The sequence below is a fragment of the Aythya fuligula genome, chromosome 13 (genome assembly GCF_009819795.1).
Source record: "Aythya fuligula isolate bAytFul2 chromosome 13, bAytFul2.pri, whole genome shotgun sequence".
In the NCBI taxonomy this organism is placed as follows: Eukaryota; Metazoa; Chordata; class Aves; order Anseriformes; family Anatidae; genus Aythya; species Aythya fuligula.
The window spans coordinates 9,973,561-9,998,982 of record NC_045571.1 but is presented as its reverse complement, the minus strand read 5'-3'; the positions used below and the strand labels follow the sequence as shown (position 1 = coordinate 9,998,982).

The following is a 25,422-nucleotide window of genomic DNA, read 5'->3' as shown; positions in this document are numbered from 1 at the left end:
GCTTACATTTTATTTCTACCACACAACAGGCAGCAAGACAGTTAAGATAACTCATGTCCTGAGCTGCACATGTGAGTTCCTTGTCTTTCAAGGCATATACTAACCCAACAGTGGAGCAAGTTGAAAAGCTGCATGCCAAAAATATGAAACCAACTACATGCTTTCTGTTCTCTTTACTAAAATACTTTATGAATACAGAAATATTATCCAACAATGTGACCAATCTTTAAAATATCTGTATTTTTATTTTTCAATCCTGGAAAAAAAAAAAAATCAAATTCAGACCATTTTCCTTTTCAGGAAAAAAAAAAAAAAAAAAAAAAAAGATTCACCCCCCACTCTTGGGTATAAGCAAACACAGACTGCACATATACCAGACTGGTATCTGGTGTCTTATTTGTAGTGTGTAGACAAGAAGAATACCCTGCTGCGAAGGACTCACAGAGCCTCTGAAATCCTGCCGGGGAGCAAGAGAATCTGCTGTATGGTACATTGTTTCCTGCAGTTTCTTGCAGTGAAGAGTTCAAAATCTGTCAAAACATTCTGCCCTTTGTGACTTTGCTCATTGAGATGTACTTACTGTGCAGTGGTTCATATTCAGATGTGAGCGCTAATGTATCTCATGAAGAAAGTCTCTACCAGAAAAATTGTTCAACAAATACTAGATATGCAGAATACTCCCTACTGAAACAGCAAACAATGTACACACAAATGTCTCCATATCCCACTTAAAAGCCTCACTATTTTAGTCTAAGTAATTTGTCCAAGACTTCAGTGAATGGTAACACCAAAACCTACCTCTGGTAAATGGGTGCAGCTGTCTGCAGGATTTAACCTGCAGTCAGGATTCAATTAACTGAATGACATTTCCTTTACGCTCTACACCTTACAGTCATGAAAAGCCATGATTGTCTAACTTCAAAAGCCCAGAATGAATCTTCCTAACAGAAGCTTAAACCATTTCCTATTCCTCTCTGTTCTGGATCACATACATCATCTGACATGACTTAGAAACCATCCATTGCATTTTTTATTATTTTTTAAATAAACTGACAAATCCTGTTAATCTGCCTCTTTAGAAACAGCCATTAACCACTGCTGTCTAAACAAACATTCTGCTGTAAAAGACTTGGCACACTGAAGGTGAAGTGACAGCATGAAGTCCAGTCATGGTGCACACAATTCAGGAAATGACATGAAATGAAATCAAGAAATGAAATGCTTGTGGATGAGGGAAACTGACTGAGGACAACTTCTTTGGTATTGTACATATGCCAAATGGCTATGAAACCATATAGAGATCACCTTTTTGTTTCTGATGAGACAAAGACCAAAGCGACAATAATGTAACACTCATAGACCCGTTTTATGTCTTTGCACATACACATATAGATGCATATTTATACATTCATATACACACATACATAAAATTCAGATTTATTACTGATTAGTTTTTGTTATTGTTTGTTTGTTTTTATCCAGATTGTTACTTGTGGCTTTAAGAAATTATTTAGTGTGAAATGACTACAAAACTTCCTAGCAAGAGAATGAAAAATCAATATAATAGAGCATCAGTCTGTGACTAATGACTGATATTTTGGAAATAACAGACTGCTCAAAATGTTTTCCAGCAATGAATAAATTATATGAAGTATTACTAATAACCATAAATAAAATTAAAAGTAAAATAAATATACTTGCAATAATGTCCCTATTTGATGAGTAAGAGGAACAGGGGGTGTTCCACTAAAGGGAGAAAATAACATTTATTATTACCATAGCATTTTTATTTTATCTGATATATATTCCAAGTCTAAGTATTAAAATAACAAATTTAAATAGTTTTGCATCTATACTAAATCAACAGGATGCCCACAGCTCTTGAATCAGAATAGATTTTCACTAATATCAAACAGGCATAGGACTATACCTCTTTATATTCTGTCCTGCTGTTATTTGAAATTAAGAACAGCTCTACAACACATATTAGTAGAGCAAAAAGCAAAACTACATTTTCTTTCAAGTTAAAAAAGAAGAGAGAGAAAAAAGCTTATTTCTGATTCCACTGACAGAAAGATTAGATAAGATCCTCACATAATAGGGTAAATTTCTGTTTTTGTGTTCACCATGGTAAAGAATATTTTATTCCATTGAAGTCTGATGAATTACTCTGGATTTACGTTAGCATGTATACATAGGTATATTCAGCATATACTAATGTATATCTACACAGTATGTTATTGAGAGGAGTTTGTTTATGAGAATTAACATTCCTACTTTTATTTTTCAACACAGCACCAGTCAGCATACATAAGGATGAATGAGTTGTAATAGAATTAAAGACAAAATAATGGAGAAAATATACTAAAGGAAACTGCCATGTTCTTCTGCACTCAGGAAAACGATGCATACACAGTATTTTCAAACCAAAACAAAAAGAAAAACCTTACTCATACTCCTAAAGTTTTTGTTTAGAAAGAACTCCTATGGAATATATACATAGGCCTTCACTATTCTGATTAATGTGATGGGTTTGCTCCTAACATTGTATTGATAGCAGGAAAGCATCAATAGATGCAGAAAGCTGATAGCAGGAAAAAAATCCACATGAAGTCCTGATCTGCTAGTCTGTCCCATATTCTGATTCTCCATCACCATATAATGCATGTTAAACCTTGCACAGCAGGGACATAATCTGCACAATCTAGACATAATTTTGTTCTTGACCTTCTGTCTTCCAATGAAGTTTATTATTAGGATTTGCAACTTTTTTTTTTTTTTTTTAACTTTTTAAGAAAAGGGGGAAAGATTGAGAAAAATCCCAATCTTATGGGATTGTCTCTCTAACCTTTCCTGTGTTTAAGATCTCAGAACTCAAATAAAAATTAAATTCTGCTCGTGTTATTAATACAAAAAAAAACACTGATTTCTGAGGGACAATTTGTACAACAAAGGCAACCAGGATTTTGTTAGATAACAGAAAATATGGTAAGCTATCATAAAAAAATATAAACTGCCTAAAGTGATTAAAAAACATTAATGTTTAACTACATTATAGATTCTCTTTGTCCTATATAAAACTGTTCTGAAAGAGAATATTACAGGCGTTTAACAAAGTCTAGTTTCAGAAATATTATTGTACCAAACAATTTTATTTATACTTCATACAAACTTTAAGTCAACACTGGCTAATATTTTGACGTTGCCAAAGGTAAACAGAAGTCATAAACAATAGTTTTCTATCATTTTACATTGGATTGGACTTTATAAATAACTTCTTTAATTATAAACTAATCTAGAATAGTAATGATTGAAGCAGGGTAAAACCAATACACTTTGTCTTCTTTATTTCAAAATAGAGTGATTATAAATACATTCTTCTTATATTTCCTGCCTAACTCTTTGGATGCAACCAAAAAGAAAACAAACACAAACCAAACCCCCCCAAAAACAGCCACAAAAAAAAAAAAGGCAAACAAACTAACAAAAAAAAAACAAACCTCTCAGTGTGCTCATTTCATACATCAATGTACAAAACATGCAAAAGATATAATATATATTATACTATCATCAAGTTCTGGATGTCTTTTGTTGATTCGGAAACATTTGTTAACATTTTTCACTAGGCTATACCTTTTATAATTTATAATGTCATTATGGCTTTTTTCAAATAAAAAATATTTTTAAAAAGATGTTTTTATATTACATTTCTATGTCGTTGTCAATCTTGAACACTAAATGCAAAATGTAGCTCATTTAATGGCCTTGCGTTCTTGTACCACAGTAGTTGCTTTCTGATAAAATTACACAATTGTGTTTTTTTTTATTTTTTCAAGGAAATGATTACACTTTATTAATTGCATTTAAAAATGGAAACTTCTTCATAATACAGTGAACACAACAGGTTATGTTAACACCATCGTTGATTTAGTTTATGTCTATGGGTCTTAACAGCCATTTTGCAACCATGCCCACTCAAACCAATATAACAAACAGACAGATCCGTAAAGCCACATCCAAAGAGTCACTTTCCCAGACAGACTGACTGTAGATTTGAATGGACATTACACTAAAACTGCTGTACAGACACGTGCTGTTTTCAAAACATGGAGGAAATAAACTGACATTAAGGTTGCCATTCAAAGTAACAATATCACAGAAATATAGTGTTTTGCCAACTTTGCAATCTTTACTCACACTATTATGCCTATATAATGCACCATGTATGTAAAATAATCAGGAACAATTTCTACAGGAAGGTCCAGACTGTGCAATTTTTATTGATGCTGGTGAACATACACTCAACTGCATAATCCCAAAAGAGCTACTGGACAACTCATGGGAGAAAAGCAACCAAAAGTTCATGGTTAGACAACTGGGCTCCATGTATTACACACAATACTTCTGTGCCTGCTCTTTTGGAAGTCAACAACAAAAATCCATCTAAGCCTCATTCTTGAGCAGGTATTTCATTATTAGATCAACAATAATAACTCCATACGTGATTTAAGTTAAACTTAAATGCTTTACTGAATTGGGACCTCCATGAGGAGGAAAATCTGACCCATTGTAATGGTACAGTATAATAGCTCAGTTCTTCCTGTCTTAATTGGAAAAGCAAATACCGCAGACCAAGAAAAAAAAAAAAAAAAAAAAAAAAGGAAAAAAATAGAAAGAAACTAACTTGATTTATTTAGCTGGGGAATTTGGAATTTGTTGAGTTAATTTGTCATTAACTCGGGGCAACATTTGCCATGAACAGATCATTTTTTTTAACATCACTTAAATCTATTAGCTTATTTGCTATTTTTTCATATTTTAACACATTCCTCTAAGCAGAAAGGTATGGGACACGACAGTCTCTGACAGTGCACTGAAGCGTCAGAAGCCTTATGCTTTGGCAAATCCCTGTGAACCTTGACACATCCTCAAAGCCATGCAGGACTGTGCAGAGCAGTCACAGTGACCCATTATTCTCAGCCTGCTGATGGAACCATTATGGTCTATCATGTCAATGCATCTTTAACACTCCTTAATCCATAGACTCTTGACACAATGAGCTCAAATGTTTTCTTTCAAGTCTTGGCCATGTATTGTGTTACAGGCCAACTAGGAACATTTTATGTCAGAAATGCATATGTGCATAGTATCCATCTCCTGAATATCCCTGTGACAGCTTGAATGAAGTAAATTATTGTGCATAGATAGCAGCAGGTTTTTGAAAGAAATTCAGCCATTATATTAGTAATTTTATTATCTGAAGTAATTTATATACTTCAGATTACAGAGAAAATAATAAAACAACCCTCTTTCTAAGTTACAAGAGCATAAACAAATGTCTGACGGTAGAAAAATCTCTTTGTTTTCCTTTCTCTGGAATAAAGAAGCAGTGTGGGTTTTTTCTTTTATTTCTTTTAATCTTTGTAAAAATATACTGCAGGCTGTTTGCCAAGTATTGTTCCAGAATAAAAATTTTACAGCAGTGTCATAAAGCACTGAAATTAGCAGTTTATAATGGAAATAGCTGACACAGGCTTTTCCATAGTAGTATTATTGGGTCTTGCTGTAATATTTGCTAGTTCTGAATTCATGAAAAAGATTAGTATTTACATGCTACTAATCTTGATTGATTTATGTATTGATTATAAAAGGTGAATGAGGGGAAAAAGGGCTTTGGAAGCAAAGGAGATAGAGGGTCTTATCCAAAGGTCAGTGAAGTGCATGGAAAAATTCCTGTTCATGTCAAGAAACTTTTGTTAATCTCGTAGTATAGATTTTCTGTACGATGCTTTACCAACATGTCTCCATTCTCATCTCAAGGTACTAGTGAGATAAAGTGGGGATTTTCCATTCTCCTGACTACTTTCTTTTTTTCCTAGCTATTCAGATTCAGCTTTCATAAAAGCAAGTTTTTACTTTAGATAGGAAATACACAGTACTCTGAACTGAGACCACTATATTCATTTTACACTGTTGGTTTAAACAGAAGTCATTTGCCATATTGTTTTCTGTTCTGATCAGTTTTTCTGACTGACAGCAGACAGACAGATAATAAGAACAGAAAACTTATGCATATACAATTAAAATATTACCCTTACCATGAATTCCTGTAAATACATGTAGTGAAAAATATTTAGATTAAGCTATAGAACCCTGAAAAGCAAGACAACTGATGGCAAATAATTGCCTGAGACACGATACTAAAAAACTAATGAATCTATTTCAAAATGCACCATTGGTAACAAATCTGAAATAAGATAGTATGCTAATTTCACAAGAATAGTACAGAACAATTTTATTATTATTATACCTGATCACTTAATTCTGGATAATTCTATACACCACATCCCCCGGCTTCTGTTTGGTATATTGTTCTGGTTTTATTTATATTGAATGATTAATGCATTGCGATCAGGAAAACAAGTCAGGCATATTAAATACATATTAAGGAGTACATATTTTCCTATTTAGTATACAAAGTATTTCATAAATATGAATTATATTACAAAAATAATTTCTGCTACGCTCACACAGTAAGCACTTTGACAATTTCGGACAACCCGTTAGAGTTGCAAGTGTTTCACATAACTGAGAAGGAACTCGAGTTTTAATTGGAGATGAGTCTTACAGCAGATTCTGCATAAACATCAAATATTTTCTTCAGATGCCACAAATACTGCAGAAGTCAGGTTGAACTGTTTTCTTACCTTTTTTTTTTTTTTAATTTTATGTATAGACATGTATGTTTCAAGTGGTCAAATTTATTTCATATGTATGTAATTCATGGTATATTTTAAACAAATATTTGCACAATTTAACATTATAATTCCAGTGGTTTCAAGATGCAGGCCATAAATGTAACCAATTTACACATACTATCGAATGTTCTCTCTTTGCATGCTTGTTACTTTTCAGATAATCTTTAAACAGTGCCATTACAACACCACAAAAGGATTACTCCAGTTCCACCAACTTAAATCCACGTGCAGGATGAAGGACCCAGCTGAGGTATGAACACCAGTACCAGGTTTCTTGTGTTTGCTCTAACAAATCACAAGGAGACGATGGTTTTGCATTTAAGGTACAAAACGTATATGCCTCTTGAGGTTAAATTCAGTGTAATGTGTATAAAGCATCCCTTTGGCAATAGAGTTTGCAGTATCCCTATAGGATTCCACAGGGTATGAGCTTTATGTAGTAAAATCTATTAAGGAGATTCTCCTCTACTTCACAAGTCATATGCAGCTACAGTTAATCAGACACCCCTGGATACACCTGCCTCTATGCCTATCAATATAATATAGTATTTGGAAGTTAAAAGTCAACAAAAGGCACTTTCATCATTAAATAAATGTCCTCTGTAGGCAATAAGATTGCATGATCTATATTTTATTCAAAGCTGTTTGTTCTTCAAGGACTTGAAGGTAGTCAGGTGAACCTTGAAGTTTAGCTTTTAGTTCAAAATATTCACTTTTCCTTTGTTCTACTACAATTTTACTATGATTACCACCTATTAGAGATTTCTTGTTTTTTTTGTCTTGTTGTTTCTCTGGGTAACGTATTTCAAAGCCACTGACCCCTATGCTGTTGTATTCTTTTTTACTTTCAAGGAAATTTTGAATAAATACATTGGAATCCCTCCCAGGGAATAACTCGTCCAGTTCATCGATTGTGCTAAGTCTTTTTCTTGTGTCCACATGCAATAAATCCTTCTCCTTGTCATTAATATTTCTCAGAATGACTTTTTGCCCTGGTGGATCAGCAAACGTGAAGCCCGTTTCAGACTCCTTTAAGCCACAAGTATGGCTTTTACTCATCTGCTCAATGGTTTGAGGAATGAAGGCCTCTGCGCCTAGTCCGTCTTTTTTGTTTGACTTGTGATCGTGCTTTCTTAGCTGCAGTTGCATAGAACTGCATTCTTGATTTCCAATCCCTTCATGCTTTACAGTTGGTTTTTTGTTGCGACGAAGCACAAAAACAAGAAGACAAAAAGCAACAAACACTGTTAAAATAAGCACAACTAATATGCTTAAGATTAGGATGGACAATGGAACTGGGCCACCAGGAGGACTCCGAACCGGTCCCAGTGGTGTAGTAAAAGAGACAGCGGGCACGGGACTAGTGAACAGACCAGATGGCTTGTTTAAAAGTTTAGGACAGAGGATCTCATTTTTCAGAGACTTAAGTTCAATGTTAGCAAACTGTACAGGTGTTTCACATTTTAATTCCTTCACCACAATACCTTCATTTAGTTTTTCAAGCCACAGTTTTAAAGCAACTAAATCACAAGTGCAGTCCCACGGATTACCTTCCAAATCAATTTGTGTAAGAGATTTTAGCTGATCAAGAACACCACTTACAGGTAAGTACATGAAATGATTGTTCCTCAGATTCAGCCTGGCAAGCGGTGCCCCAGCAAAAATGTATGCTGGCAAGCTGCGCAGAAGATTGTTGTTCAGGTAGAGCAACTGCAAATTTGGCATCAAGTCAAAGGTGCCTGCTAAGATTTCTTTGATGACATTGTATTCCAAATACAGATACTGCAAGTTGTGGAGGCCAGCAAACATTTCTGGGCTCAGACGCTCAATCTGATTGCCATTGAGATACAATCTCCGTAAATTTGTAAGGTTGCGGAAAACTTCTCCTTTGATCGCTGAAATCCGATTGCTGCCTAGATGTAGTAAATCCAGCCCCTCAAATTCAATGAAATCTGTAGTGTCCACATCCTTAATATAGTTGCCATTTACATGCAATTTCTTGGCATTTAAAGGTTTTGGTAGGAGTTCAGCCATTGACTCTATATTTCTTTCTTGGCAATTTACACTTAATCCCAAGTCTGAAGGATGTGTTTTGCAAATGCAGGGGACTGGGCAAGGAGTTAAAGGAGGCACCCTGGTCTGATAAGATACAATTTGACTGAGATTACGATTAGACAGCGCTTTGCCTGCTACTATCCCCGAGATCTTTGAAGGATTTGTAGTCTTCGGCGGCTTTGTGACTAATCTGTGCACTGATGTTTGAGTGGTGTGGCCATTTGGTGTGCTGTAACCAGGCTCCAGCTGCGAGGGAGGTAGAACACGCACATCAAAATCACTCCCTGTCCCCATGGAGCACAGCTCTTGCTTGTTGGTTTCTTTCAGCAACCTTCCATACAAGTCACTGGGAGTTTCACAGATAGCTTCTCCAATGTAGATATTATAGGGCATGTTCTCCAGCCATGCTTTCAAGGGCAACAAATCACAAGTACAATTCCAGGGGTTGTCTTCCAGCTGTAATTCGACAATTCGCCCAATGTGTTCCAGGACTCCAATGTATGGAAGCTTCTGTATTCGATTCCCTCGTATATCCAGATGGGTTAGAGAAGCAAATCGAAAAATATTATCGGGAAGGAATGAAATCAGATTGTCATTAAGGATAAGGACTTTCAGCTTGTGAAGCTTATTAAAGGCTCCCCGTTCAATAAACTTGATTAAATTGTAGTCAGCTTGGAGATACTCCAAGTTCTCTATGCCCAGGAAAGTGTCAGCACGGAGAATCTTTAATTCATTGTTGTTCAAGTGCAACTGTTTTAATGCACTAAGACCCATAAAGGCCCCTCCCTCAATGTTCTGTAACTTATTATTACCCAATTGCAAGGACACTGCATGTGTGAAATTAAGAAAGGTATTTGGATATAGAATAATTAGCAGGTTGTTTTGAAAATTTAGGTGGTAAAAATTAGACCACGGTGGTTTAAGCTGATTTGGTCTGTAGACTGCAACCTTCTCACAGTTGACATAAAGTACATTCTCAACTGACACACAGGAGCAAACATTGCAAATTTCCACAGATATATCAGCATCTGCAGTTGTAGAAGAAACTGGAGATGACAGAACCAGAAAGAGCCACAGAAACATCTTCTTGTGATCAGCAAGCAACCTTAGGCTCCTGAACAAAGATAAAGAATCTAAAGAAGAAAGAAGGAAAGAAAAAAGAAAACGTTTTTCAGTTGTCATTGTTCCAAAAAGTCATTTGGGTTAAAAATTGTATTCCACTGAGCTACTGTACCTGCCAAGGATTATAGATAAACTACAAGCATTGAATTTAAAATAACATGAAAGATTTTAACAACCAAACAAATACACAGGAGCTAGAATTTCAAATACAGAATGTAAATCTCTGTAAACAAACACAAATAACTTTAAGGTCTGTCAAATATATTTCTATCTGTTGTACATGACAAACATGCATAGCTAACAAAGTAAAATAACCAAAGGAGATTCCAATTTTATGCATATTTACTCTCCTCAGCCCTGCACTGCTCATATGTTGCTGTGCGTTTCAGGGATATTAAACATAAATGCTGATGTTATGCATGCCCAAGCATCTAGGTTGGGAAAGCACCATATAGAAAGGATGAAGATGCAGGCACAGAAGAGAATGTCAATACTCAATGTAGGTATCTATTGCGTTGACGCATACAGGTTATCACTACAGTAAGAGTGAAATTCACTCAAGGGATACACAGGCATGCACAAATATAGTTTCTCTCTCTTGTTATATCCAGTTTAAAAGAATTGGTGGTACATTGATCACAGAAATACAATGAGTTATCCACAAAATGAGAAGATCAGCTCCGGGTGACCAATGCAAGCACACAGATATGGAAGAAGCATGCACAGGCATACAGCCCCATCCCCCGGAATAACAATACCCTGACTTGCAGGGTATTCAGCCACAGTTTGCCAGTTTGACACTACCGAAACCTGCCTGAGAGGAACTTTTTTTTTTTAAAAAAAAAAAACAAAAACAAAAACACAACAACGTTATGTAATTTGCTCTGATCCCTGCACTGATACAGCAGTGGCTTTCAAGAACCCTCCACATATTGTCAGGCCAGCTGAGCTGCCATTTTTCACGCAGAACTGGAGCCACAGCATTTCCTCTGAGTTAGAAGCTGGATTTCCCCCCCGTCCCCCTTTTAAAAAAATCAGTCAATAATCGATGCATTACTCCCCCTCTCATCCCACTCCCCCATCCCTCCCCCACCCCCAGCTTTCCCATTGCCCCATTTCCCAACTTGTTGTCCCTCTCATTTCCCGCTGTGGGAAGCCACCGAGTTGAAAGGAGGGAGCCAGGATGGAGTGGAAAAAGCAGGAGCCAGCTGGAGGGAGGAGAATCGGGCTGGAGGGAGCCTCAGGGAGGAGAGGATGCGCCGGGGGACCTGGAAGGGAGGGCAGAGGAGGGACAAGGGAGGAAGGAAGGGAGGACAGAAGGACAAGAGGGAGGGGGAAAGCGGAGGGAGCAAGGAAGGGAGAGGGAAAGGGATGGCTGAAGGGGTCAGGGAGGCCCCGGAGAGGGGCCAGAGGGAGCAGAGGGTGCGGAGCAGCAGCTGCTGATTCCCGGGGGCTGCCGGCCCTGCCCGCGGCGAGAGTGCCCGGGGGCAGCCCCGCGCCCCCTGCCCCAGCTCCCTCCCCCCGTATCCCTGCCTCGCCCACGCTCGGGTCCCCTCCTCTTCCTCAGCCCCGGGGCCCCGGCCGGTGCCGAGCGGGGACGCGGCGCGGCGCTGGGGCGGCGAGCCCGGCCAGGAGCGCAGGCACTACCGCAATTTTTTGCCGCAACACGGTGGCCGGAGCCGGCTTGCCTGGTGCCGGCTCCCCCGTACCGTGGGCGCCCCGTCGCCCTCTGCCTCCCGGCGAGGGAAGGCAGGCGGGGCGCGGGCGCACACGCTCCGCGAACACCCGGCGGCTGGGAGCGGGCACAGCGCGGCGATGCAGCCCGGCATCCCTTCCACCCCTCCGCAACAAGGTACAGCCGTGTGCCCCCCCCGCTCCCCCCCCTCCGCCTCTTCCCGCACCTTTGCAAAGTCCAGCCCGCAGGGCATTCATCCTCACGCCCTCTCCCCCAGCCCCGCCGCACGGATCCTGCCCTCCCGTCCCTCCCGCACCTCATGCAGCCCCGCCGGGGCTCCGGGAGGCGGCCGGCTGCCGGGAAGAGGCGAGCGCGATGGAGAGGACTCCGGCAGGAAGCCACCGTCTCCTCAGCTTTGCACCCCCCCCTCCCCCTTTTAAAACAGCAATAATCATTACAGTAGTAGCAACAAAACCTTCGGAATAATTCCGAGCAATTAAAACGCCACCGCAAACGCCGCGGCCCCCTCCCCGCCCGCACTCGCACGCCCGGCGGGGCGGCCGGCCGCCCCCGGGGACTGGGGGGGATGCTCGGCGGCCGGCTCGGCACCCTCCCTACCTCGGCGGCCGGGGGTCGTCGCGGCCCCGCCGCGCTCCGCTGCTCTCCCCTCGAAGTCTCCCCGCCGGCAGCTCCGCGGAGCCCCCCTCCCCCGGGGCCAGCACCCCCCGGCGGCGCCGGGTGCGGAGCGGAGGCGCTGCCCGGCGCTGCGGTAGCCCGGCGAGCTCCGCCGCATGCAGCAAGCGCCCCGCCGAGCCCTGCCCCGCCACCGCGGTCCTCCGCACACATGCGGGGAGAGGATCCCTCTGCACACGGGCGCCCGCTCCCATCGCACTGCTCTCGCCCACCCCTTGCACGCAGCAGAGAGCCCCCTCCCCTTCGCCTCGCACACAGACGCACACACGCTCGGAGAGGGAAGGAGACGCCGCTCCGGGGAGGCAAGCCCAGCACATCGCAGGCTCCAAAGCCTCTCCCGCACACGCCGTTACCTTTCCCGGAGAGATGCCGGGCTGCGCCCCCGGGGAGCTCGGGCGGCTGCGGCGGGGCGGGCGGCGCCCCCCGGGGCGGTGAGAGCGGCGGGGCCCCGCTGCTGCTGCCATGGGCGGCCGCAGCCACAAGTGCAGCCCGCGGCACAGCCGGGACGGGGCCAGCCCGCCCCCGGCCGCCCAGCACCGCGGTGCTGGGAAAAGCAGAGAGGGGGAAGGAGAGGAAAGAAAGGACCCCCCCTCCTCTCCTCGGGTTTTCTGACAATTCCCCCCTCCCCCGCCTTGAAACAAAAGTAGAGGTGGAAACTGAGTGGGCAGGACGGTAACATTTGCTGCATTCAATGTGAATCGCAATTATGGAACAAAATCACTGTGAGGAGACGTAACCAACCCGTTCTTAAGACAACGCGGCTATTTGTGCATTTTATTCTTTGTGGTTAGGTGAAATTCCTCCTCTGCTTAGGTAACAGCTGCAGTCTGATGAAAAAAAAATCCTCCAATGTTAGGCACTTGTGCAAAACAGATTCTGCTAATTGAGAACTCCTATTTACTCTCCATTTCATAATATGAGTTTAAAAGGTAACGAGTACCCCTGAACAAGGTGACATCTCTTTCCCAGGCAGAAGAGTCAGTTAACCAAATGAAATCTTGCAAGGGGAGTTCAACTGTTTGTCCTTTACTGTGAACGCTAACATAATTTCACATAGAAAACTGGTCATGTATTGCACCCATACCAGTGGTAGTTTGGGGTAGTAAACATCAAGGAATGGAAAAACAGCAACTGCTTTCTTCATTTACAGATATGAAATAAATAGCTTGCTCTGAAAGCTGTCTGCATCTAATTGAAATAATTGCAGAATGTTATTTTGCATTATGCGGATAGACTGATACCTGAAAACAAATGCAGCTGAGACATCAATAATTTGCATATCACAACAGAACTGAAAGTGATCTATGATTAATATTCAGCCAATTAAAAACTAAAGTCTTTAAAATGTAAACTCCCTTAATTATTGAACCATTAACAAAGTACTATTCACATAAAAGGGAATGCATGTATAAAAAGGGCCTGGTTTAGAAGGATTTGCTTAAAGTTTAAGCTGTTTTTCTGTATTGCTTTATTTAAATAAACTTCTAGAATAGAGAGAATAGGTTTATAATAAAATTAATTTAGAAAAATATCTGGCTTATAAGTATATTTTAACAGGCACAGAAATGCAGGTGTACAGATGAAGGTGCCAGTTTTGTTTAACCAGTTATATTAAGCCGGATGTTAAAAACTTCCTTGCTCGTTTAGCAGGTGAAACACCATAAAGATGATATCAAAGACAGATCCCTACTCCCACCAACATTCCTTGCTTAGAGACTGAATCAAAAGTCAACCAAGGAGCATAACAAAAGATCATATTTTGACCAAGTAAACCATGAAATGAAGAAGCATTGAAGAGAACTGCAATTGCGCTATAACTAAATAATTCTTGATGTTTGTATTACAAGTGGCTATTGACAATGACATATGTTCATGATGCTGTAGAACTTATCTGACAATGAAACTTAGTTATGCAACAGCATTTAATTGTTCAGATTTTAGTATGCCGTATATTTTTTTTTATTATTATTTCTGATTTGCAGTCATGAAAAATAACTCCTCCTCCAAATCTTATTTAAGTGGTTCTAAGCCACTTGTCCTAACCCACAACATGTCAGACTCACTAAGATTTAGGCTGATACATCAGGACAACAAACCAAACCAAACTGAGGATAAAGTATAATATAAGCATGAGCTTAAAGTCAAGATTGTGATCTAAGATGATGGCATGCTTAAGGAATAATTCAGTTTAAGGGGTCACATCCTAGAATCCTAGGGGTTGTACCCCCTTGAGATCTAGACTAAACTTCTGTCATCAACAGTAGAAATTTTCTAGGTAGCCTGGTGGTAGATAGTAACTGGAAGACAGAAGAGACATAAAGGGCAAGTCAGACTATCTAGTCTGGTTTCCTGAAGTTTCCGAGATTACTTCAGGCTACACACCATGCCTGTTATTGACATCTCTCACCTTTTCTTAACTGTCTAGTTGTGATGGAACCTCATTTATTCCTCTTGATATTTTTTTTCTCTGGCCTGTCTGTTGTTTGCTACAGGAACATGTATTTTTCTTCCGTTTAGAAAAAGGAGAGCAAAAACTATCAAGCAGATAGATTAGTAACATGGTATTTTGCAAAAAGACGTATCTGAGGAAGAAGTGGAAAGGTGAGATACACCACTGCCCACTGAAGGAGACATGCACGAGTGGCATTCAGTAATAGTACAGTTAGCTTATAAATCATGTCATTACTGCATCTAAGAGAAGTTAATGGCAGAGCAAGGTAATTTTTACTTTTGGCTACTGAAATTCATCATGTAATCTGCTCAGAAACTATATATAAACTTATTTATATTTTGCTGCCTTTCACATTTCTGTGAGAGCTTCTATATAACATTTTCCTTCTAAATACACAGACATGCTTGGTCACCTACCTCTCCCAAGTTACTTCTGGGCTGTTGCAAGAACCTGAAACTAAAACTGCATTTGATGTCTGTCAGGAGAAAAATCTTCAGCAACAGAATCATCAAAATGCAGAGGCCAATTGAAATGCTGAATCTCCTGCCCACAGCCCAAAACTTTGGAGAGCATTTTCCTTAAGCTGCTCAGCACACACGAACATAGGATTTCAGCTTAAGTTAAGGGAAGTACTTTTCAATGAATTACTTTTTTATTTCATCCACAGTAATTTTATGAAAAATGAACTGATAGGAAATGAGAGCTAAAAATCCTAAGCATTCTTGGGAGATTTACCTGCACATTTTAAGTTTGCAGATGACACCAAGTTAGGTGCATGTGTCAATCTGCTTGAAGGTAGGAAGGCTCTGCAGGAGGATCTGGATAGCCTGGACCAATGGGCTGAGGCTAACTGTATGAAGATTATTATCTGAACTGAGGCTGCATTTGTACATATGTGTGGGGTTGTTTAACACAATTGCTTACGTCCTGTATATGCTTATGTCCTGCTTATGGCTGCAAGAGCATCCTAAATGATTGTTCCCCATGTACTGAATTGCATATCTCTGCTCTCTCCACAGTTTGTCTGTTGCAATCCTGAAAATTAAAAAAGGGTTAGTACCCTCTAGTTTGAACTAACAAGAGATACTGATTGCCCGCACACCTGTGGTTCTTGAAATCTGAAGACAAAGACTAGAAATTGCAATTACCATGACCAGCTGGGGAGCAGGCCTTAGTTGTTCATGCACTGACTTATGTGTTGGCCAGCTGTGAGCAAGCCTGGTGTACCCTGCTGCCAAAATCATACCTGGGAGAGAAGCAGTGTGCACACAGATATGTTTGGGTTGCTCTGTTTTAAAAGGCTCATGCCAGAAGATGAAACTCTCATAAAAGTCACCACAAATTACAGGGAATTACTATGAATTGGACTCTAATTTATAATTATTATGTTAATACCACACATTATGCCTTCCTTCTCAAAAAGAATGATAAAGACAGACCAACAGTTAATGTTGTGATACTTTGCACAGGGCCCAGGTAGCAAAGAAACTATTTCGTTTGAACACATGGGAAGCTGGTTAACAATGCTTTGAATAAAAAGTAAAGGCTCATGTGGGCTTTGTCTGCTTCTGGAGTTTCCATGGTTAAACAATTTCTGTTTAACAAGTCTACAGCATGTTTCTGCTCACAGATAAATCAGTAACAACTGCCATACTCAGCAAACAACAACCAACACAGCAAAATACAACAATGACTACAGAGAAGCATCTTATAATAGGGCTTCAACTGATAGGACATAGCCTTTTGAGGAGGAAAAAAAAAAAAAAAAGGCAATAACTCTACTCATTGTCCTCATCTCCTGTGTATTTAGCCAGACTGTCTGTCAGAAAAGGGGGAGGGAGAGCATCCTTGAAAACTCCGTATGTACTGGAGTGAGTCTCTGCATGTGCATCCTTTTAAAGGTACAGTGTGATAGGAAACAGTGTGAGTCTGAAATACACTGAAGGCAGAACCGCTGTGAAAGAGTACTGTGCTAAATAAGGTGGAAGAAATGCTGTCAAATACACGTCTCTGCATGGCTCCATATTATTTCTACCTAACTTACTCCATTTTATCTAGGAGTCCTCTTCAATGTGCAACAAATAACCTATCACCTGCTCCAGGAAAACATCACCCAAGAAAACACAGACATGTATGCATCCCTTCAACAAGGATTGGTAGGGGTTTTTCATTCCATTTTTTCCTAGTCATTTGCAATGAGTCATTTTCTTGAAAGTTTGATAAAGTAGGCATGCTGCTGGTATTGGGTCTGCTGACTTTGTAAACTCAGCCTGGGGGGATGTGCAGCCCCATAACAGTACTCTTGCCAGATATAATGGTCAGGGCACAGTGGGCAGGCATTTAAATTCATTAAATTGCAATATGCCAGTGCAGTGCCATCAGTACATGTTTACTTTCTTTCTTTCTCTATGCTTGTTTACCCAGGGATTGTTTAATCTCTAGCTCACTGTCAGAAGCTCAACCCAAGCTTGGCCTATCCTGCTGTCCCCTGAGACAATGAAGAGTGTGAAATAAGAAGACAAAGAAAAAAACCACCAACAACAAAACAAACAAACAAATAAACAAACCAAACAAAAACTAGTGGATGCAGAACTTATCTGAAATATTGCTAAGTAAGACTGCATGATCTAAGGTCAAATGTGAAACCTAGAAGCAACTGCTGTTATCCTGCCCAACACTGTTGTAAATTGATTTCTTAGGAAAAGGCATATATTTACAGTAAGGATTCCATGCCACAAAACTCTGATATTATCAAATATTTCTGAATTAGGAGATAATACTATATCCTCCTTGAGTGAATGGCCTATGAAAATAATATAACGATGGTCATGTATTGCAGAGGAATACCAAGTTTAAGAAAATTTGACCCAGGTTGGAAATGATGGAGGACAGAAAGAGGTGCTATGAAGGAGAAAATAATTATCATACGACAAGGCTTGTTTCTTTGGTTGCTTCTAATAACTTATCTTGTCTACTACAATGGAGCAGTTGTAGCTCTCTTTCATGGCATGAATGCCGTAGCTGTTAGGCTTCAACCCGGTCAGGTTTGATAGGTTGAGGTCATATAACATTAACAGAATGTGAATAACTTATTTAGAATACTCTAATATAAATTCTCACTGCATCAAGTTTTTCTCACATGTGAGACTAACCCTTATCACCTTCCAGAACTCCAGAAATAAACTTCTTACATGGATGAAGATGGAAGGTATAACCCTCTTATCAAGCTACCTGTAAGCAGAAAAGTCTCTTACTTTATTTCTTAGACAGTTCACGAATAAAGCTGCATGACAAAAGAGAATAAAGTAATTTTCATCCAGTCTAAGAGTGAAAAAAAAACACACCTTGCTTTCATAAAAGCTTAAGCTGGTTCTGGATCTTGGATGTAGAGCCTCAAGCTGTGACTTTATGGAACAGGGAATGAGTACAGAGCAACTTGTTAGCTAACTACTGTGTCTCCCAGTACGCTGGGAGGGCCACCTCCCAAATACTGCCATTCCTTTGCTCATCAGCTGAAAGATAATTGTGGCAGAATGAACAGACATCTACAGAAGAAGCCAGGTGCATTACATTTGGTGCTTGGTTTAGGGAATGACTTACATGAGGGAGGAAATATCTAAACCAAAATTAAGATATTGCATGAGTTTGCTTGCTGCTCTACTTTAATCTTCTTTTGCTTCTGGGGTTTCTTTTGTAGCTGCCCTAATTTCCTCTACGTTTACATGTCCTATTAATTTCAGTGAAGACCTCCATGAAGCCTGAAGGCTCATAAACTGACAGACTTTCCATTACTGTTTTTAAAAAATAAGGCATACTCTAGCTTTCCTATTACCTGTAGCCTTTCACAAAGGAAGGTTGGACTTTCAAGAGAGCAGAAATCACAGCTACTTCATTAACTGAGTGGTGACATGTTCTTAAACCTAATGATTATAGACCACTGCTTATCTGATATAAAAGGCTTCAGGGAACAAATGCTGAAAAAGTAATAAAAGAAGAGATGTTTGCTTTAAACAATGAATATTTTGATGCCAAATCAGAATGTTCAAGGAAGAAACTGAGATTTATATGGACATCTCATCTTTTTCAAGAATGTCAGCCCTGCCTGGGTGGAAGGGGTCTTCTCATTAACTGGCTGCTTCATATAGCTCTCTCCAAGGCCTAAACAACCAACTCAGAAAGTTACAAAACCAGGTAAAATGAAATCTTAACAAAGGTTTAAGCACAGAAATATGTAGAGACAGCTCTGCTGTGTTCTCCACTGGATAGATGCACCAGGGAAAGGAAGCTGAATGATCAAAAAGAAAACGGAAAAACACAGAAATATCTGTAAAAAATTAAAGGTAGGTTTTGAGGTGAGTAAAGTGATTACTTGGGGCAGTGAAGACTTTCAAATGACTTGAGAAGACTTTTTTTTTTTTTTTTTTTTTTTCTTTCTTTAACTCCCTACAGCTTACAAACTACTTCAAAAGAAAGAGAATTCTGATGATATAACATAAACCTTGTAGTCGTGGCACTACTAAGGGTGTCCTGGCTTTTGACAACATGGTATGTCCGGCATCTACAGATAAAAGTGAGACAGGTGCTTAGAAAAAAATGACAGAAAAGTAGGTGTGTCAGTAGGAAAGGTCAAGCTCCATTCACGTTTCTATTTACAGGGCAGTTTCATGAAAGAGGCAAGATACCACAGACTGTCCTCACTATTCCTCCTTTTCATGTCCCTACCAGCCAAAGGGGCTAGTCATAGTCCTCCCTTGTGCCATCTCTGTCATTTACTAGAGACTCCTTGAACCATTCATTAACCTCAAAATATTTTTCTTTTTTCCTTCTCATGGTTAGGTTAGTTTTCAGCCAGATTAGGGAATGGGATTGGTTTATAATGAGCTCCAGTAGGTGTCAAAGCCTAGCCCCTTACAAGGTGGGAGAGACATGGAAAGATGAACTGAACTGAACACTAGCAACAACACATATTATATCATTTTTACAATGTCCTTTGCAACTTCACAGTCATATAAATCCAGGGGAATTCAATTTTATTCAAAGTTTATATAAAAAATAAAAGAAGAAAAGTAAACTCTAGAAGAGTTTGTTCCACTAGAACAAGGTCCAGATTTTCTCACCCTTGGGCCCTTTAACATTTAAAAAGGGAAGATACCTTTTCTCCCCACGTGTCCATGATACCTAATTTTCAGAAGAAACATTTATGCATATTAACAATATAGTGAAAGATCAAGAGAGATTTATGTGAAAAGTCTAAATCAATGCCTGCATGATGGAAACATCACAGTATAAAGGAGAATTCTAACCTTATTTGAATCCTCTTATGATGAGAGGAGGATATGCCTGTAGAAACATTCTGTATAAGCAAAGAAATCAAATACAATGTCTTTGCTTAATCTCAAGATCTGTGACCTGAATGCTCTTCTGACATACAACGTTTCAGGTCTTTTCCAAGATGTGAAGTTATAACCTGCCAGACAAATCGAAAGCCAGCAAGCTCTGAACATAAGGGGAGATGTATTTAATGAAACAAACGATAAAATGCATTAGCACATACATAAAATAAGTAAGAAGCATTGCAAAAGGATTAAGAAGAAAAAAACCTTGACATATCTTAACAAGGAGACCCTAGCAGGGATCACATAAAACAACTGAAGAACAGACATGAGTGGCTGGAAAGAGCAGCAGAGGGGAAAGTTTTAAGAAGTGTGTACAGAATTTAGGAGGTTGGCTAGGAGTGTATGAGTAATATTCAGATAGACCTTTATCCACTAATGGAACTGATGGAAGCTAACAATTATGACAACAGTAATGAACCTATCTTATCCATTTTAAGACACCTTGTATGAAGAATTCAGACAGGAAAAAAAAAAAAAAAAAAAAGGATTATTCTTTGGTTAGTTAAAATATCATAACTTCAAGGGATTCCCTTTCTGTTCACTCTAAATGGAAAATATACAAAAGCATGATAATTGCAGAACATTTAAATAGGTCATTTAAAATAGATTCTACAGAGTGAGAAGGGAAAAAAAGCCCTCCCTACTTTAGTCATTTTTGAACAAAAAAGGAAGAGGATTACTTTCTATTATCTTCCATGCTTTAGAAGACCAAGAAAGCCTGTAGGTTTACTTTAGAAAGCCTGTAGATTACTTTATATGGCTGCTTTGCCTTAAGATTAGCTGAAATGTGATGTCTTCTTGATGTTTACAGATGCCAAGAGATCTAAGACGTCTAATTTTCCCCCTGTTCAGTTTGTTCTGAATACATACTGTCTTGACTTCATGCCTTTTTCTTACCCTATTTTGTGCCATTTTCTATATCCCAAGATTGTTGTCATTCCTGTATTTACTGAAAGAAGCTTTTATTGATGTTGCAATGGATATCACTAGATTATAACTTCCCTTGTCAGCATTCCCATTAGTAACTGTAGCTTTCATGGGGGTCCTTGAAGTATTTTTTGGACAAAGTCAAGGTGTAATGCATCTTTCACTGAAGCCAATGAAGTCACGTTTCGTTTCATTTAAAATTCGTTTCTGATGTTTTCTTATTTTAGTTAAAAGATACACGGCGTAATGACTGTTTGAAAATAAACTTCCATTTCCTAACCAAATCAGGATTTGTTCATACTGTAAGTATATAAATCGGTAAACTAATAGCATAAAATGCTGTTCAAATATTGCTTACATCCTCAAGTCTCAGCTTGTTAGTTCTGACTGGTGCACAATATCATATAACATTCTGAAAAGCTTTGTATCTCCATCTCTTTGGACCTTTAAGTCTGCTGTATAGATGGTAGGTCAATATGGATACATGCATACAGTGGTCCAAGTTTCAGCTGAGGTCACTGGTGAGTGAGGGTGAAGCCATCCTTTAAGTTTCAACTTGGCATCTGATTTTTTGAGACCAGCATTTAATAGCATTTCTCTACCTGCACCCACATCTAACTGGGCATTAAAAAGTGCAATTTAGGAGCCAGAGTACAAAACAATGAAGTCAGATAAATTCAGAATGCTCAGTCAGACTGTTATCCAATTTTTGGAAGTAGTTATTTATCCTGCATTATTGTTCTGTTTAGTTCAGGCCTAATATCTCACTAAAATCTTATCTTGTTTTTATTCATGTATTTGTTTTCTAAATCATGGAAGAAGACTATCTCAATTCCAGAGATTTACTGAATGGTTGTTAGAATATAGATATTTTTTAGTCTACCAAAACCATGGTATTTGAGAATCAATATTTCCTAAATGCATCATAGAGCCTAAGAGCTGAATTTTATGGCCTTTGTTCTGTCAACAATCACCTTTGGATTTCTTTCAGATGATGTGACATCTCTATCATATGAAAAATCCCTACCCAACATTTAATCATTTTGTTGTATTTCCCTGATGAGTTATACTGTAATTAATTAGGTATATTAAAAGGAAATATTTTCAATAAAAACTAATTTTCAGCAGTACTTAATACTAAGCAGAGCTGGTGTCCCTGAGGTAGAGATGTCAGATACAAAGTACAGGAGATCAGAGTGGGGAAACCTACTCTAGAACATTTATCCTGGGACTCTTACATTATGGTGGCATCACTATACAGTTCTTTCATAAAGTGTCATTAGGTTCTGAGCTCCTTTCCCAAGATGAAAGAAGTACAGAGCTAACATGTATGTTGGCTTTGTACATTTTACAAACTTTCTGCATCTGAAAAGAATTCAGGAAGAAAATGAAAAAACATTTGGAACAAGCAAGCAAAACAGATCAGAAAACACACTGACAGTTTAGCATGGAATTCACCCCAAATCACTTGAAACTTGACCAATGTTTATAGCTGAAATTTAAAATTTAGAAAACATTTTCATTTTCTCTGACAATAAATATTACAAACTATAATATTCATCTCAGCTGATAATGTTCTTCACGGCACATTTTATAAATCAACACAGTTCTCTGTTTTTAACTCCTTATCACTGAGTCTCAGAGGAGAATGTGAAGAACAGGGCTTGAGCCCAGGTGTAAGAAAACTCTTGATGCAGTGGCAGGCTTTTGATGCAGGCTTTGGAACAGATTCTGATCTGCAAGTGTCTCTAGTTGCCTAAGTCACCTAACTCTTATTCAGATGTGTAATTTCATTAAAATTTATGAGAATTAGGTATGCTTTTTTGTCTTACTTGCCTTTTGGGGGAGGGGAGAGAGGGGAAGATAAACATTGGGTATGGTGGTATAATCTGATCAAGGATTTCAGTTTTCAAATTCCTTACTATTAATTCTTTGTTCAAGCCACAGTTTCCTCAGCAGGGCTGCACACATCTCCCTTTATGCTGGTCTGTCTGACTAGAAAATCACATCACTTTTCTTTGTGAACTACTTTGAAGGTTTCAAGTGACAAATAACAGGGACTTTAATCCTCTCTTTTTCCAAACAATTTGTAAATCAGAACCATCCAAACACATGTGCAGTGAGAGAGTACGGCCTGTGGTTTGAAGAACATTATGGTTCACCGCATCTCTCTGAAGTACTTTGAGCTCACATTTCTTAGATTTCATTTCAAAAACTCTCTTGTATTCTCTCCAGCCTGCTTTTCTGAAGAGTGGAGCAGCAAACACAGATACACAGAACAACACTTGGTAAGACCATTTGTTAAGTAAAATTCTCATCATTACATTCTTGCAGCTTCCTATGATTACATATAGGTTAATCAAAGACAATTACAGAGCCCTAGTGAAGCTGCCAAAAATCTATTTGGATGTACAGAGGAAGACCATATTAATATATACAAAGGCAAGTGTTACATTCTTTGAAATCATTATTTTCACTGCAATGAACAGTAGCAAAACTAGGTTTTGAGAAAGGGCAAGCAGCGATTTCTTTGGTGAGTTACTGTTCATTTAATGGCTCCTTAAAAATGATAAGTTTTTCACACTACAGAAAATTGCCTTCCCTTGTATCTGTGAGATAGCATTCTAGCAGTCTGGAAAATGCCCTGGGGGATTGCATTTGTGTTGAAAACACAGTGGGTATCTGCATATCACCACACCAGGGTGGCCCTGAGACTCTCCCTGTGACCCAAATTAGGTAATAAGCAGACAGCAAGTGGATGTGCTGAGGCATTCATTGTCAGTGTATGGAGCTGGCATGTGCATGATACACAGCCCATGTGCAAGGCACCCAGGTGGGTAGGAGGTGACGGTGAGAGCAAGAATGTTTTGCTCCTGGTATAGGCAGAACTGCTCCAGTTTTGCATCTGCTACCTCATTCCTTAACCTGACACTTGAGTGCCACAAGAGAAGAACCTAACCTGCACTCTTAGTTCTGAGAAAACAAAAGCTCTACCTGTGCTTCGAGATAGCAGGATTGCTCCCCATTGTGGTACAGGATCAATCAACATAGATTCATGGCCCAATATTGTACCTTACTGTGACTTAAGCTCCTCTTGATGTCAAGAGGTGCTTAATATTGGCAACCCATTTCCCACCCACCTTCTAGCTCCACTTTGAAAAATCATTATCATTACGTGTTTTTTTTTTTTTTTTGTCTGTTTGTTTAAAGGGTAGAAGAGGTAAACTATATGTACAACAGCAAATCTAAAATAAAAAAAGTTCTTAGATAAAATTGGACCGCTAAAGTCCAGGAGAAGGGAATTATCTGCAAGTACTTTACCCTGTCACCTCTGAGAAATGGAGGAATTGTGCTGGGAGTCAGCTGAAGTGACTGAAAGTATCTTGCATTTCCAGCTGAAGGGAAAGAACTGGAAAGGACAGATATTCCAGACCTGCTCCAGATTCTCTTATTAACCTAGTGCCACCATTTCATGTCTTCCAGAGAAACTGGAGTTGGAGGCCTGGAAAATCTCTGGCAGTGAAGTTGTGCATTTGGGTCACTGAAAAGATTGAAGTCAGTAGCTGAGCACACTGCTGTCACATTTTATGTGACTGAATCTGCCAACATTCCCGTTTAGGAATCTAGGCCTAGGCCCTTCTATAGTAGCAGACAATCCACACTTCCTGCAGGGCCATTTTTCTCACCTTGAGCAGTAGGCCAAGACTCATAGGCCATTGGACTCAAACTCTGAGCAAGTCAGAGATCATAGCTCATAAAGCCTTGTTTGGAGTCTAAGAACAGGCTAATCTGCCTGAGTAGCTATATGAAAACTATTAAAAGGCATTAACAACCTCTAACCCGAAACTCGTTGGTGAGACTTTAACTCCTAAAAGTATCTGTTTTGGAAGTGTAACTTTAATGCTTTGGGAAATGTTACTGTCTCTCCAACTTGTGTATTAATTCCTATGAATGTCTACTACACTATCTACCATTGCCGGACCCTGCGCAGTGGCACCCCCTGTCCCCACCCAACTCCCCCCATTTTTATTGTTCAGCATGCTGTCATACAGTATGGGTCTTCCCCTTGGCCAGTCTGGGACAGATGTCCTGGCTCTCTCCCCTCCTAGGTTCTTGTGCAACCCCAAACTCCTCCCTGGCAGGGCAGCATGAGAAGCTGAAAAGTCTTTGGCTTAGTGTAAGCACTGCTCAGCAACAACTACATCAGCATTATTCGCGTCCTAAATCCAAAACAGCACCATACCAGCTACTAGGAAGAAAATTAACTCTATCCCAGCTGAAAACAGGACAATTATCAAAACAAATGACTGCTAAGATAGCTAGCATGACTTCTAAGCTGTTCCA

The 25,422-nt window shown here is 39.5% G+C and overlaps 1 protein-coding gene and 1 long non-coding RNA gene across 6 annotated transcripts; one reads left to right on the top strand and one right to left on the bottom strand.

Moving 5' to 3' along the window:
- Positions 1-6,278: 6,278 nt before the first annotated feature.
- On the bottom strand, positions 6,279-12,715 carry SLITRK4 (SLIT and NTRK like family member 4). 5 transcript variants are annotated; one of them, XM_032196140.1, is made up of 2 exons: positions 12,657-12,715; positions 6,279-9,946 (listed from the first exon to the last, which is right to left on the bottom strand). In XM_032196140.1, exon 2 carries the CDS (start codon positions 9,894-9,896, stop codon positions 7,383-7,385), a length of 2,514 nt encoding a protein of 837 aa, XP_032052031.1. In that variant the 5' UTR covers positions 9,897-9,946; positions 12,657-12,715; the 3' UTR covers positions 6,279-7,382. The 5 variants fall into 5 exon arrangements, with proteins under 5 accessions (XP_032052031.1, XP_032052033.1, XP_032052030.1 ...); XM_032196142.1 differs by lacking the exon at positions 12,657-12,715 and adding an exon at positions 12,516-12,534; XM_032196139.1 differs by lacking the exon at positions 12,657-12,715 and adding an exon at positions 12,229-12,276.
- LOC116494315 lies at positions 11,608-21,079 on the top strand. The gene is made up of 3 exons (XR_004253852.1): positions 11,608-11,787; positions 16,814-16,911; positions 17,180-21,079. It is a non-coding gene; the product is annotated as an uncharacterized LOC116494315 (long non-coding RNA).
- The last annotated feature ends 4,343 nt before the right edge of the window (positions 21,080-25,422 follow it).